Source organism: Chiloscyllium plagiosum, unplaced genomic scaffold (genome assembly GCF_037043375.1).
Source record: "Chiloscyllium plagiosum isolate Xiang-an unplaced genomic scaffold, Cpla_swu_hap1 HiC_scaffold_4, whole genome shotgun sequence".
NCBI lineage: Eukaryota > Metazoa > Chordata > Chondrichthyes > Orectolobiformes > Hemiscylliidae > Chiloscyllium > Chiloscyllium plagiosum.
The window spans coordinates 7,792,652-7,807,942 of NW_028270142.1; the positions used below are offsets into that span (position 1 = coordinate 7,792,652).

General features: G+C 39.9%; 1 protein-coding gene across 4 annotated transcripts in view; it reads right to left on the reverse strand.

Moving 5' to 3' along the window:
* Window positions 1–15,291, reverse strand: part of ppp1r42 (protein phosphatase 1, regulatory subunit 42) — a 109,440-nt gene that overhangs the window by 51,991 nt on the left and 42,158 nt on the right. For all 4 annotated transcript variants that reach the window (XM_043689251.2, XM_043689250.2, XM_043689248.2 and 1 more), the window contains one exon: window positions 2,504–2,632. In XM_043689251.2, the coding sequence (XP_043545186.2) occupies window positions 2,504–2,632 (129 nt within the window). The remainder of the gene's footprint in view (window positions 1–2,503; window positions 2,633–15,291) is intronic.

Genomic DNA, 15,291 nt, shown 5'->3' on the forward strand with positions numbered 1-15,291 from the left:
AACAGACCCTTCGGTCCAACCAGTCCACGCCGACCAGATATCCCAACCCAATCTAGTCCCACCTGCCAGCACCCGGCCCATATCCCTCCAAACCCTTCCTATTCACATACCCATCCAAATGCCTCTTAAATGTTGTAATTGTACCAGCCTCCACCACTTCCTCTGGCAGCTCATTCCATACACGTACCACCCTCTGTGTGAAAACGTTGCCCCATAGGTCTCTTTTATATCTTTCCCCTCTCACCTTAAACCTATGCCCACTAGTTCCGGACTCTTCGACCCCAGGGAAAAGACTTTGCCTATTTACTCTATCCATGCCCTTCATAATTTTGTAAACCTCTATAAGGTCACCCCTCAGCCTCCGACGCTCCAGGAAAAACAGCCCCAGCCTGTTCAGCCTCTCCCTATAGCTCAAATCCTCCAACCCTGGCAACATCCTTGTAAATCTTTTCTGAACCCTTTCAAGTTTCACAACATCTTTCCAATAGGAATGAGACCAGAATTGCATGCAATATTCCAACAGTGGCCTAACCAATGTCCTGTACAGCCGCAACATGACCTCCCAACACCTGTACTCAATACTCTGACCAATAAAGGAAAGCATACCAAACGCTGCCTTAACTATCCTATCCACCTGCAACTCCACTTTCAAGGAGCTATGAACCTGCACTCCAAGGTCTCTTTGTTCAGCAACACTCCCTTGGACCTTACCATTAAGTGTATAAGTCCTGCTAAGATTTTCTTTCCCAAAATTCAGCAACTCGCATTTATCTGAATTAAACTCCATCTGCCACTTCTCATCCCATTGGCCCATCTGGTCAAGATCCTATTGTAATCTGAGGTAACCCTCTTCGCTGTCCACTACACCTCCAATTTTGGTGTCATCTGCAAACTTATTAACTGTACTTCTTATGCTCGCATCCAAATCATTTATGTAAATGACAAAAAGTAGAGGACCCAGTATCGATCCTTGTGGCACTCCACTGGTCACAGGCCTCCAGTCTGAAAAACAAGCCTCCACCACCACCCTCTGTCTTCTACCTTTGAACCAGTTCTGTATCCAAATGGCTAGTTCTCCCTGTATTCCATGAGATCTAACCTTGCTAATCAGTCTCGCATGGGGAACCTTGTCGAATGTCTTACTGAAGTCCATATAGATCACATTTACCGCTCTGCCCTCATCAATCCTCTTCGTTACTTCCTCAAAAAACTCAATTAAGTTTGTGAGACATGATTTCCCATGCACAAAGCCATGTTGACTATCCCTAATCATTCCTTGCCTTTCCAAATAAATGTACATCCTTTCCCTCAGGATTCCCTCCAACAACTTGCCCACCACCGACGTCAGGCTCACTGGTCTATAGTTCCCTGGCTTGTCCTTACCACCCTTCTTAAACAGTGGCACCACATTAGCCAACCTCCAGTCTTCTGGCACCTTACCAGTGACTATCCATGATACAAGTATTTCAGCAGGAGGCCCAGCAATCACGTCTCTAGCTTCCCACAGAGTTCTAGTGTACACCTGATCAGGTCCTGGGGATTTATCTACCTTTACCAGTTTCAAGACATCCAGCACTTCCTCCTCCTTCCCTTTGTCTTTTACTCTGGACACCCTTACTATCTGTCTTTACTCGCTCCTTGTCCAAATGTGTCAACAGCATGAAAACTATCATTTTTCAACCCTTTCAGTCTTATACAAGACTTATTGGATTGAAACATTAACATTGCTTCTCTGCACAGGTGCTGCCAGACCTGCTGCGTTTCCCCAGTATGTTCTTTTTTTCTCTACTCATTTGATATTCATCTAATTTTGCACATAACCTTGCTATTTCCTGTTTCACTTATTTTTCTTTATTCATTCACGCGATGAGGGCATTGCTGGCTAGGCTAGCATTTCTTGCCCAACCCTAATTACCCAAAGGGCAGTTAAGAGTCAACCACATTGCTCTGGGTCTGGAGTCACATGTAGGCCAGAACAAGTAAAGATGGCAGTGTCCTTCCCTAAAGGACATTAGATGGGTGGCATGGTGGCTCAGTGGTTAGCACTGCTGCCTCACAGTGCCAGGGACTTGGGTTCAATTCCTCCATCGGGTGATTGCCTGTGTGGAGTTTGCACATTCTCCCCATGTCTGCGAGGGTTTCCTTCCACAATCCAAAGATGTGCAGGTGCATTGGCCATGCTAAGTTGTCCATTATGTTAGGTGCATTAGTCAGGGGTAAATGTAGGGCAATGGGTCTTAGGTGGGTTACTCTTCAGAGGGTCGGTGTGTACATGTTGGGCTGAAGGGCCTGTTTCGATACTGCAGGGAATCTAATCAAACCAGATGGGTTTTTCTGACAATTGACAATGAATTTGTGGTCATCAGTAGATTCTTCATTCCAGATTTTCTTTTTAAACAAAATCAAATTCCACCATCCGCTGTGTCAGGATTCAAACCCAGGTCCCCAGAACATTCTCTGGATTAATCGAAAATAAAATGATTAAAATATGTATGTAATCTACCTAATGTCTGTTGGGTAGCCTGTTCCTCCGGCTTTTCCGTGGCAATTTTCTTCTTGGCTTCTCGGAAAGCTTTCCAGTTTAATAAAAACTGTCTGACTGTATTATTTATCTCTTTTCCATCAAGGACCTCTGCAGATAAAAATGGGAATACCTTTACAATAAAAAGATGGCTGAATGCAAGAAAAATCATATGATGCTCATTGATTTAAATCAACTAATTTTCAAATGCAATCCTAGCAGATACAGAATTAGTCATTTAAGCATGATGAGTGACAATAAAACAAATCAGATTTGTTATTTATGATGAATAAACACCAAATATGGTAAACAAACATAATAAAAAAGAAGCATTTATAACTTTGAAATGCAATGAATTGGAAATGACCCAAAAGCAACTGCTTTATTTATATATCTCTGCAGTGCGATTGCAATAAGTGGAAAGTTACACAAACTATTGACACCATTAATAAAATACGAGATAACATACTATAAATCAAAATATTACTGTATCTGCTTAAATGTGTAACTTTTTGTTGTTTCTGAACCACATTAGGTATTCTTAGTTTCTGGAAATTGAGATATTTTATAAATTCTGAGAAGTATTTGTGTAATGAAGATGTTCATGAAATCTAGAGAACCAATGTGCTCTTACTGCTAAATAACATCTTTTCTCAACATAATTCTGATTTAAATCAGGGAATTAAACATACTAAACTACATTGATTATGAAGAATTCCTGGTGCATGCACAGACGTTCTATAATTACTCATCAATGTGCACGAAGTATTGTGATTCCAGCACATCAATCAGTTTTCATAACCTCATTAAGTGAAACAAACATATTGTACATGGTGGCTTCAATGAGTGATTAAATATACAGAGGTAAAAATGTCATACTTATAAGTGATATCCTAATTTGAGAAGAATAGTTCTTGGAGAAAACCCCATTTTTGGTCTAACTGATTTTGTTTTTATTTACAATGTTATTCTTAGGCAACTATTATAATTAGCTTAATTAATGGTCTTAATTGTATTACAAGGTAATAACTCTTTCTGGGCTTCAGATGTCATAAAACCATTACAATGAAAATCAATCTATGCATAATCAGACATTTAAACCTACTCCACAGGAGTACTTTTTAAAATTCATTCACAAGATGACAGCTATGCTGGCTAGGTAAGCATTTAATGCCCTAAGGGCAGTTCATAGTCAACATGTCTGCCAGACCAGATTTGGATGGCAGATTTCCTTACCTAAAGGGCATTACCGAATCAGATGGAATTTTTTCCGACAATTAACAATGGATTCATGGTCATCAGTAGACTCTTAATTCCAGATTTTTATTGAATTCACAATCCACCATCTGCATGGCAATTAGGAATGCATAACAAAAGTTTCCCTAGCTAGGAACATTCGCATGAACAAATAAAGAAAACTTTCAGAATAATTGCTGATTGATAGCTTCTGGCTATTGCTATAGTGCATAGAAATGCTATGAGTTTTTGACTGCTTTTTAAAGTTATAAGGCCAATTTCAAGGATTCTGCTCAGACCATTTGCTTTCAGTCTTGGATGCTGTAATTACCACTACATTTGGCTTCAGTATGGCAGGGAGATTGAAGAGACACAACACAGAGGTCAAGCTCCCAAAAAAGGAGGTGCCTAAAGTGCAAACGACCACGGCTTGGTGACTTTGGATGTCTGGGCTCAAGGTCTTTTCTGTATAAATCATCAATGCTGTGCTTCATGAGTTAATCAATCTGAATTAACTCCTGTCATCTCCTGCTTTTCCCTCCACCAAAGATAAGTAGGTGTGAGGAATACAGCACCAGAGAGGACTGGAGCACTGTATTAATTGACATGAGATTTCAGCTTTCAAGTCCCAGGTACTGCCAATCAAATGAATACCCAAACAGGCTTACAAAGTTAAAAATCACACAACACCAGGTTATAGTCCAACAGGTTTAATTGGAAGCACACTAGCTTTCGGAGCGTCGCTCCTTCATCAGGTGATAGTGGAGGGCTCAATCCTAACACACAGAATTTATAGCAAAATTTACAATGTGATGTAACTGAAATTATACATTGAAAAATTGATTGTCTGTTAAGTCTTTCATCTGTTTGAATACCATGATAGTTTCACTTCTTTCATGTGTAAATCACAAAAGCTTTTTTTAAAAAGTTGCATTCTCAGGTTAGCTGGACAATATGTTGAAGGTGTTGGCCCCCCGTGTTCTCTGGTGTTTGTTCTCTGTCTATGCCATGATGTTTAGATTGATTCTAATCTAAAAAGTGAGATAACGGAGTTTTAAATTAATTCATGCAGTTTTTGAGCTCTACATGAATGCATGCAGTTTTTGAGCAAAGTACAATGTAACCCTGCAAGTACAAATTCACCCCACAAAATATATGTGTGCATGCGGGTCTTTGTCTGTCTGTCAGTGTGTGTCCGTCTGGGTTGGAGGGAGGGCCTCAACCGGGACCTTGGGTTCATGTCACATTATAGGTGACCGCCATTGCACTATACACACACACACATACACTCCTACATACACACACACACACACTCCTATACACACGGACATACATATACACAGACGCGCACACAGACACTCACACACACCCTTACAGACACACACACACTCCCACATGCACCCCCTCACACACTTAAGACATTCTACACTCACTACACACACACACATACACTTTCTCACACTCACAACCCCCAACCCAGACAGACACACACACACAAAGACCCACATGCACACATATATTTTGTGGGGTGAATTTGTACTTTCAGGGTTACATTGTACTTTGCTCAAAAGCTGCATGCATTCATGTAGAACTCTGAGCTCAAAAACTGCATGAAGTAATTTAAAACTCCGTTATCTCACTTTTTAGATTAGAATCAATCTAAACATCATGGCATTGACAGAGAACATGGGGGCCAACACCTTCAACATATTGTCCAGCTATCACCATTGTTAACAGCTAACGTGAGAATGTAACTTTTTAACAAAAGGTTTTGTGATTTACACATGAAAGAAGTGAAACTATCATGGTATTCAAACAGATGAAAGACTTAACAGACAATCTATTTTTCAATGTATAATTTCAGTTACATCACACTGTAAATTTTTGCTATAAATTCTGTGTTAGGATTGAACCCTCCACTATCACATGATGAAGGAGCGACGCTCCAAAAGCTAGTGTGCTTCCAATTAAACCTGTTGGACTATAACCTGGTGTGGTGCGTTTTTTAACTTTGTTCACCCCAGTCCAACACCGGCATCTCCAAATCCAACAGGTTCAGTTAAGTTGGCTTGAGTGATAATGCACATGCATGCAGAGGGCAGAGGTGTGAAACACAATGCAACAGAAAGGCAAAAAGTGATTGTGTCTACAAATTCAGTTAGATCCATTTGACTTTAAATTAATTGCCTTGTGTATGCCAAGAATTCAAATGTACAGATTCTGTAAAGGGAATGTATGTGATTCATCATGTTTCCTTTAAATTCCTCATACATTTAGACCTAAAAAATTCAACTTGCTGATATATTTGTATCATCCAGAATATTTCAGATAATTCAGAATGAGAGGAGGAGCTTTCTGATGGCAGATAGTCATTTCTGCAACTTAGGTAGTGAGTTGCAGAATCCCTGATATAGCAGATTCAAATGGAATTGCCTGGAAAGTTGAAGATTCTGTAGGGAAATTTCCCTATGCCTGCAGCTTTCTGGAAGTATTAATTTAAATGGAAGAATTCAGAAGGTTCCATTATAGTAAAGTTATTATTTACCCAAAAAATGTTAGGCAATTAAAATCCTGGACTAACTCCTGAGTAATGAGTTAACTGATTTTTGAAGTTACCATGCACTCAACGCAACTACATACATCTCCCTCAAATCCTTACACCACCTTTACCTAACATCTGCTTCCCATCCCAGGATCCTATCATCCCTGCTATTGAAGTTGATTAAATGCCATGACCCTACGCCAGACCTGCTAACCTTCCATCCTCAAGGACTCAACATCCACCTGCACCCCACTTGGGACCAGACAATATCTCTGCCACTGTCCTGACATCGCCCCTTCTGTCCACACCTCACCTCCTATTCTCGCCTATTCCAAACCATCCCAAACACTCCATTAATAACTTGTCCTCTTCCTACCTTATGCTCCAAAATAGTCCCATATCCACCTGGTACTCTACCGCCCTGGAACCCTAACCTCACGCTTACCTTGCATACTTAACCTTTCACAGGTGCTGTAAAAATGGTTGTGTATGATGTTGGACATTTAAGTAACAGAATACAGAACTTTTACTGTTGAACAGAGATATGGTTTGAATTCCCCCAAATATCCTGCACAATAAGGAACTTATCAGTTTGAATGCACACTCTGCATTTCTGAAGGAGCCATGATTGGAATCTCCTCTCAGAGATACACAGGTCTTTCCTAATGTACAATATGTAGTAGCGGTGATCTGACTGTGATTGCCAATTCTCTGAAAATCTGGCCCAGACTTTAAGTCGATGGCTTGATTAAAAAACTAACTGCACAACACTATTAGACAGCATTTGATATATTCTGAATACTCAACTCCTGGTAGGTAACCATTGATTGCGATCGTATCCCATAAGGAATTTAATTTAAAACCAGTAACTTTTTTTTTAGATTAGATTAGATTCCCTACAGTGTGGAAACAGCTCCTTGGAAACTTTCCCTGGCATGCAGTGTTTCCAAAAACTAAATGAAAATAGCTCTAATTTTTAAAGGAAATGATTAAATAATTTTCAAGTGATTGCTGCTGCACTTGTGTAGATGACCATGTGTGTTATGGGAGCATTTTATAGAACATAAGCAGCGAAGTACAGGGTGACCGCTGTAGCCGCGGAATCAGTTTCTCGTGGTTTACCGCGGCCCGAACATATTACAGGTAACATTCCAGACCAGGGACCAGGGAGTTGCCGGAAAGGTAAGTTTGCCATTTAAATTAATAGGTTCACTCATATTTGTGGTTTTGGGCTTCTGCAGTAGGTCCTGGAATGTATCCCCCATGGGTATGGGGGACTACTGCACAGGCCATTGTTTGGTTAATACAAGTGCACTGCATTTCCCTTCAAAGGTATGTTAGTTAGTCAGAAAATTCGTAACATATATCACTTACCTGATGTAGGATTGATTAGGCATTTTATGGTGGAAAGCTTCATTCAGAGATGAGTGGGACACTGAGATTACAGTTTGGTTCAGCTCGCAATGGTGAAAGGAAGTGATATGGAATGGTGCTCTGTTAACATACTGAACCAGAAGGTATTAAAGCTCAATTATGACTGGGTCTTGGAAGGGACATCAATTTTTTTTTCCTTTGTTCAGGAAAAAAAGGATTTTTTTTGTCTTTGTCTGAAAGAAAAGGTGCTGATGATGTAATTACGTCCAAGAACGTTTGCACCCCCCCTTTTAAATCAGCAGAGAATTAGCTGCACAATTTAAACTGATAGCAGAGCTCTTCAAATTTTATACAAAAACAGAAATTTAATATTGTTAACATTGCAGATCCAGTGACCCTTGTTTCGAACAAATTTTATAATACCCAAGAGATAATCAAATTTTAAGCTCCTGAATTTTCAGGGATGTTTGATGAATTAACCTATTCTGCCTGAAATGGGATGGTTGGATCTTACTTTGTTTCTTAGATAACTGCAAATGTAACATGTTTTCCAGCACCTTCAAAAATTTGTGTATCTGTCTGGAGATTTTCAACATCATAGCACAGTGATGGAGTAAAAATCCTTTGCCCCTTTATAATGGAATCATCTTTAACCTATCCAAGCCATATGTTAATGATGTGTTGAAAACAGGAAAACTACTGTAAAACATCAAATAGCAGGCATTCCAAAACCACTAAGCCTGGACATAAAAATAATAATAAGACTTAATCATGTTGAGATTCACATAAGTTAGTATTCTAAAACATTAAAGGGACTAGTTACTGGAAATTTAAAGGTATTCTCGGAAAATAATAAAACACATACACGTAGTTTCAGTGGTTTTAATGTGGAGAATAAAAATGATCTAATTACTTTTGAAGATAAATAAATTCAATATTAAAGAAAAAAATACCTCCACTGAAGAACGATTTTAATCACCTGCACTTAATTGACAAACAGCATGGTACAAAATGGTTAATGTAGACAGTAAGATCAGCAAGGCCTTGACACTCTGCAGAGAAACTGAACTTAGAATAAAAGAATAGAGTCAAACACATTGAAACTTGCTAAAGTGAGCAAAATCAAAGAAAGAGGAAAATTTGGCTTTGAACACAAAACACTTAGGAGTATGAACACTTAGAACATAGAACATTACAGCACAGTACAGGCCCTTTGGCCCTCGATGATGCGCCAACCTGTGGAACCAATCTGAAGCTGATCTATCCTACACTATTCTATTTTCATCCATATGTTTATCCAATGACCATTTAAATGGCCTTAAAGTTGGCAAATCTACTATTGTTGCAGACAGGGCTTTTCATGCCCCTACTACTCTGAGTAAATAAACTACCTCTGGCATCTGTCCTCTATCACCCCTCAATTTAAAGCTATTTCCCCTCATACTAGCCATCACCATCTGAAGAAAAAGGCCCTCACTGTCCAACCTATCTAACCTGTTGTTTATCTTATATGTCTCAATTAAGTCATCTCTCAACCTTTTTCTGTCCAATGAAAACAGCCTCAATTCCCTCAGCCTTTTCTCTTAAGACCTTCCCTCCATACCAGGCAGTACCCTAGTAAATTGCCTCTGAACCCTTTCCAAAGTTTCTACATTTCCTATAATGCGGTGACTAGAACTGTACGGAATACTCCAAGTGTGGCTGCACCAGAGTTTGTACAGCTGCAATATGACCTCGTGACTCCGAAACTCAATCCCTCTACCAATAAAAGCTAACACGCCTTCTTAACAACCCTACCAAGCTGGATCTATGCACATGGACACCGAGATCTCTCTGCTCATCTATACTGCCAAGAATCTTACAATTAGTCCTGTACTCTTTATTCCTGTTCCCCCTTCCAAAGTGAATCACCTCACACTTATCCACATTTAACTCCATTTGCTACCTCTCAGCCCAGCTCTGCAGCTTATCTATGCCCCCCTGTAACCTGCAACATCCTTCAGGACGATCCACAACTCCACCGATCTTAGTGTCATCCGCAAATTTACTAACCTATCCTTCTACGCTCTCTACCATGTCTGTTATAAAAATGACATACAGCAGCGGACCCAAAACAGATTCTTGCAGTACACCACTAGTAACTGAACTCCAGGATGAACATTTCCCATCAACCACCACCCTCTGTCTTCAGTCAGTTAGTCAATTTCTGACCCAAAGCACGAAATCACCCTCAATCCCAAGCCTCCTTATTTTGTACAATAGCCTACCACAGGAAACCTTATCAAACATCTTACTGATGTCCATATACACCACATCAACTTTACCCTCATCCACCTGTTTGGTCACCTTCTCAAAAGAACTCAATAAAGTTTGAGAGTCATGACCTACCTTTTACAAAACCGTGTTGATTATCTCTAATCAACTTCTCCCTTTCTAGATGATTATAAGTCCTATCTCTTATAATCCATTCCAACACTTCACCCACAACCACAGTAAGGCTCACTGGTCTATAATTGCCAGGGTTGTTTCTACTTCCCTCTTGAACAAGGGGACAACATTTGCTATCCTCCAGTCTTCTCGGACTATTCCTGTAGGCAATGATGACATAAAGATCAAAGTCAAAGGCTCTGCAATCTCCTCCTTGGCTTCCCAGAGAATCCGAGGATAAATCCTATCTGGCCATGGGAACTTATTTGTTTTCACACTTGTCAGAATTGCTAACACCTCCTCCTTGTGAACCTCAATCCCATCTAGACTAGAGGCGTCTATCTCAGTTTTCTCCTGGATAACATTGTCTTTTTCCAGCGTGAATACTGACAAAAAATATTCATTTAGCGCTTCTCCTATCTCTTCGGACCCCACACACAACTTCCCATTACTGCCGGGATTAGCCCTAATCTTACTCTTGTCATTCTTTTACTCCTGATATACCTTGATCCTGTTGGCCAAAGACATCGACTCCTGGCTCTTAGTTTTCTCTTTAGGTCTTTGTTGGCTAGCTTGTAACTCTCAAGCGCCCTAACTGAGCCTTCATGTCTCATCCTAACATAAGCCTTCTTCCTCTTGACAAGAGATTCAATGTCTTTAGTAAACTACAGCTCCCTCGCTCGACCACTTTCTCCCTGCCTGACAGATACACACTTATCAAGGACATGCACTATCTGTTCTTTGAATAAGCTCCACATTTCAATTATGCCCATCCCCTGCAGTTTCCTTCCCCATCCTATGCATCCTAAATCTTGCCTAATCACATCGTAATTGCCTTTCCCCCTTGCCTTGCCCTGCGGCATATACCTATCTCTTTACATCACTAAAGTAAACATAGCCAAATTGTGGTCACTCTCATCAAAGTGTTCACCTATCTCCAAATCTAACACCTGGCCTGGTTCATTACCCAGTACCAAATCCAATGTGGCCTCACTCTTTGTTTGGGTGTTTACATACCTGCACACATTGGACAAAAACTGACCCATCTAAAGTACTTGAACTATAGCATTTCCAGTCAATATTTGGAAAGTTAAAGACCTCCATAACAACTACCCTGTTACTCTCACTCTTATCCAGAAGCATCTTTGTTATCCGATTCTCTACATCTCTGGAACCATTCGGAGGCCTATAGAAAACTCCCAATAGGGTGACCTCGCTTTTCCTGTTTCTAACCTCAGCCCATACTACTTCAGTGGATGAGTCTTCAAACATATTTTCTTGACTAACAATGTCACATCTCTCCCTCTTTTACCATATTCTCTGTTCTTACTGAAACATCTAAATCCCGAAACCTGCAACAACCATTCCTGTCCCTGCTCTATCCATGTCTCCAAAATGGCCACAACATCGAAGTCCCAGGTACCATCCTATGCTGCAGGTTCACCCACCTAATTCCAGATGCTCCTAGTGGACACACTTCAAACCACCTTCCTACTTGCCGGTGCACTCTTGCGACCTTGACCTCATTACTCTCAAGCTCCTGGACACTGGAACTACAATTTAGGCTCCATCCCCCTTCTGAATTAGTTTAAACCCTCCTGAAGAGCATTAGCAAATTTCCCTGCCAGGATATTGATATCCCTCTAGTTCAGGTGCTGACCATCCTGTTTGTAGAGGTCCTACCTACCCCAGAATGAGCCCCAATTATCCAGGCATCCGAAACCCTCCCACCTGCACCATCCCTGTAGCCACATATTCAACTTCTCTCTCTTCCTATTCCTCGCCTTGCTAGCTCGTGGCACGGACTACAAACCAGAGATAATAACAACTTTTTTTGTTCTAGCTCCAACTTCCACCCTAACTCCTTGAATTTCTGCCTTAAATCCCCATCCATTTTCCTACGTATATTGTTCGTGCCTATGTGGACCATGACTTGGGGCTGCTCCCCCTCTCCACCTAGTAAGTAATATCTTCAAGATGGATCCAGATGAAGGGACAGCTGGTGAATTTTAAGTCCATGTTTGATGTTATTTTAGTGCTATTGGGTGAAGTGGTTCTGAAGGTGAAGAACTAGAGCATGTCAAATAAAATTAGGGAACATAAATCTGAGTCAGTGCTATTCAGAGATTTTGGATAGTGGGATACAGTGATTTATAATACAAATTAGGAAAATGAAGAATGTGAAATTTAAAGAAAAACAAATATAGAAAATTTGAGCAGATGACCATACTCAAAGCTTAAAGAAAGAGAGATCCAGAACAATGTTGACACAGGGGGTGAGAAAGTTAGATCTTGACCTGGAAAAGCTAATGATTCCAAGCAAATAATTTTAAATGGCTTGCCTACGTTATAAATAACATTAGAAAATTATTGAATTCCAACTTTTATCGATAATAATATGATTATCACTTGTTTAATGGTTACAATGATACTCGTTGATCAGGTTGGATTATCATGCTTAGCAAAGGGAATTAGTGTGCAAAGTATTTAAAGTAGAGTCAGTAGGACCAGAACCACGTCTTCTGCAGCAGTTCCTCCAATCTTAATTAAACAGCACATGTGAAATTGCCTTGGAATTGGAGTCAACCTCATATGTCAATTTTGGGTATAAATATGTAAATCAGTTAGCTACCACTATCTTCAGACAGGCACTTATTGTATAACAAATCACAAGTAATTTAAATAGAGTAAAAATGGATATGTGATGAGAGAACCCAGCTTCTATTTTAAACTAACTTTGAATATGCAAGTAGAAGATAAAATGTTAGAAGTTTAGAATTGTAACTACAACTGCATGGTGGATAAGAGAAATTTTATGTGCAGCATCAATTACCAGGCTTTATCAGCCTCAAAGGGGGAGGAGAGACAGCAATTAGTAGTGAAACTAACATTTCATGACTGACTCAGTTTAATTACAATCCCTCCAGAAGACACACAAGCTGAAGAGCCTCAAGCTGCACTCTTGAATATGGAGGGAATGTGTGCACAGGCCACTTACTGACCCATACACCAATGAATTGTAGCTAATAGCTTTTGCAATAAAGGACAGCAAAACCTTATCTCTGTCTGCTTTGTCCAACAAGAGAAGTTAACCAAATCATTGTGATATATAAGGTGTGTGATTTACAGGTATTTTAATGACGTCTGTGTTAAAGAATTGGATCTTTAACTTATGGCATGTGAGCTTCGTCTGTTTCAATGCAAAGATTTAATGATTAGCTTCTAAGTATTTTGTAGCCATGGTGATTTCTTTTAAAATACAATATGAGACAGAGATCTCCTAGAGAATAATGGTGTTTTGTTTTCAGCGGGGTGAGTTTTATGAGCAAACAGAGTGAACAATTGTGCATTAGTTTTCAGATAGAAGGATCCAGAGATTTATTTTGCCTTAGGAAAATACCTACCAGCTTGGAACAAGTATTTTTTGATTCATTATGGGAGTTTTGCAGAGGTCTTGGCTGAAGTTGTCTGTCTAAGACAGTTGCTCCTGAATTATCAAGTAAGTTATCTCAATGTAAGGGGTTTAGTTTTAAGTTTCAGACCAGAGTGTTTGGTTAAAACTTTGCAAAGGTATTTGAAGCTGATAATATTTAAGCTCAGTTGTATGAAGATTCAAAGAAAAGGCAATCCGATTCTGGGAAATTGAAGCCACAGCTTAATAAAACACAATAAATAAGACAGAAGAGAATTCTCTCCCTGATGTTTGAGTACTATAAAGGAACATATAGATGAAGACTATAAAAAAGTAGTGTAAAGGGGCAGCACAATGACTTGCACTGCTGCCTCAGCTTCAATGCCACTCTTGGGCAATTGTCCGAGTGGAGTTTGTACATTCTCCCTGTGTCAGCAGGGGTTTCCTTTGGGTGCCCTTGTTTTCTCCCACAGTCCAAAGATGTACCAGTTAGGTGGATTGGTCATACTAAATTGCCCATTGTGTTCATGGTGTGCAGGTTAGGTGCATTAGCCATGGGAAATATTGGGTTACAGGGATGGAGTGGGTCTAGGTGGGATGCTCTTTGGAGGGTCAGTGTGGATTCAATGGACAAAATGGCTTGCTTCCACACTGTAAGGATTCTATGACTCTATAAATGCTGGTTATTGGGATTGTAGCTTTCTGTTTGATTTTAAATCTTTAATCTTGTGTTTTATGTTAAAAATTTGAGCAATTTCAGCAATTATTCAAATATCAAAGTTCAAAATTTATTCAACTCAAGTTCTGAATAAATATGACACTATGTAGAGATTCAAACTATAAATATTATTCAATAATTCTGCAGATGGCATATTTCTTCCATTATTTTCTGAACACTTCACAGTTAAAATATTTATTATAAATGAATTGTCAAATTTGATTACTATCAAAGCATGTAGGAATACTTCTGATAACTCTAGGTTTTTTTAAAGATTTTTAAACATTTAACCTATTTTTCAAATTTACCTGTTCTGTGATGTCATTACACACTCTGGAACAGATGGGACTTGAACCTGGGCCTCCTATTCCAGGAGTAAGGACACTAGCATAGGGCCACAAGAGGGCCCTCTGATAGCTCTTTAAGAAAGATTTAGACTTTATGAAAATTCATATCTCAGGATGTGCCAAGATTTACATAGCATGCAAACATGGCATTCACTTCAATGGTCTCACTCATTGGTAATTCTGGACAAATCAGATCCCAGAGTGGAACCTAGTTTGTCAGACAATACATTTTATTTTCAATTTTGTTTTCTATGGAGGTCAGTCACTAAACTGGCTACCCATGTACTTCTAATAAAAGAACATACAGGATGTCCTCGGTAGTATAGTGGTTAGTATCCCTGCCTGTCACGTGGGAGACCGGGGTTCAATTCCCCGCTGGGGAGGACTCAACAGTTCTTGTCGGTGGCACAGTGGTTAGCGCTGCTGCCTCACAGCGCCGCAGACCTGGGTTCAATTCCTGCCTCAGGCAACTGACTGCGTGGAGTTTGCACATTCTCCCCGAGTCTGCGTGGGTTTGCTCCAGTTTCCTCCCACAGTCCAAAAATGTGCAGATTAGGTGAATTGGCCATGCTAAATTGCCTGTAGTGTTAGGTGTAGGGGGATGGGTGCGCTTCAGCAAGTTGGTGTGGACTTGTTGGGCCGAAGAGCCTATTTCCACACTAAGTAATCTAAGCGCAAACTTTATTACACTACACAAGAATTTTTGGATCAATC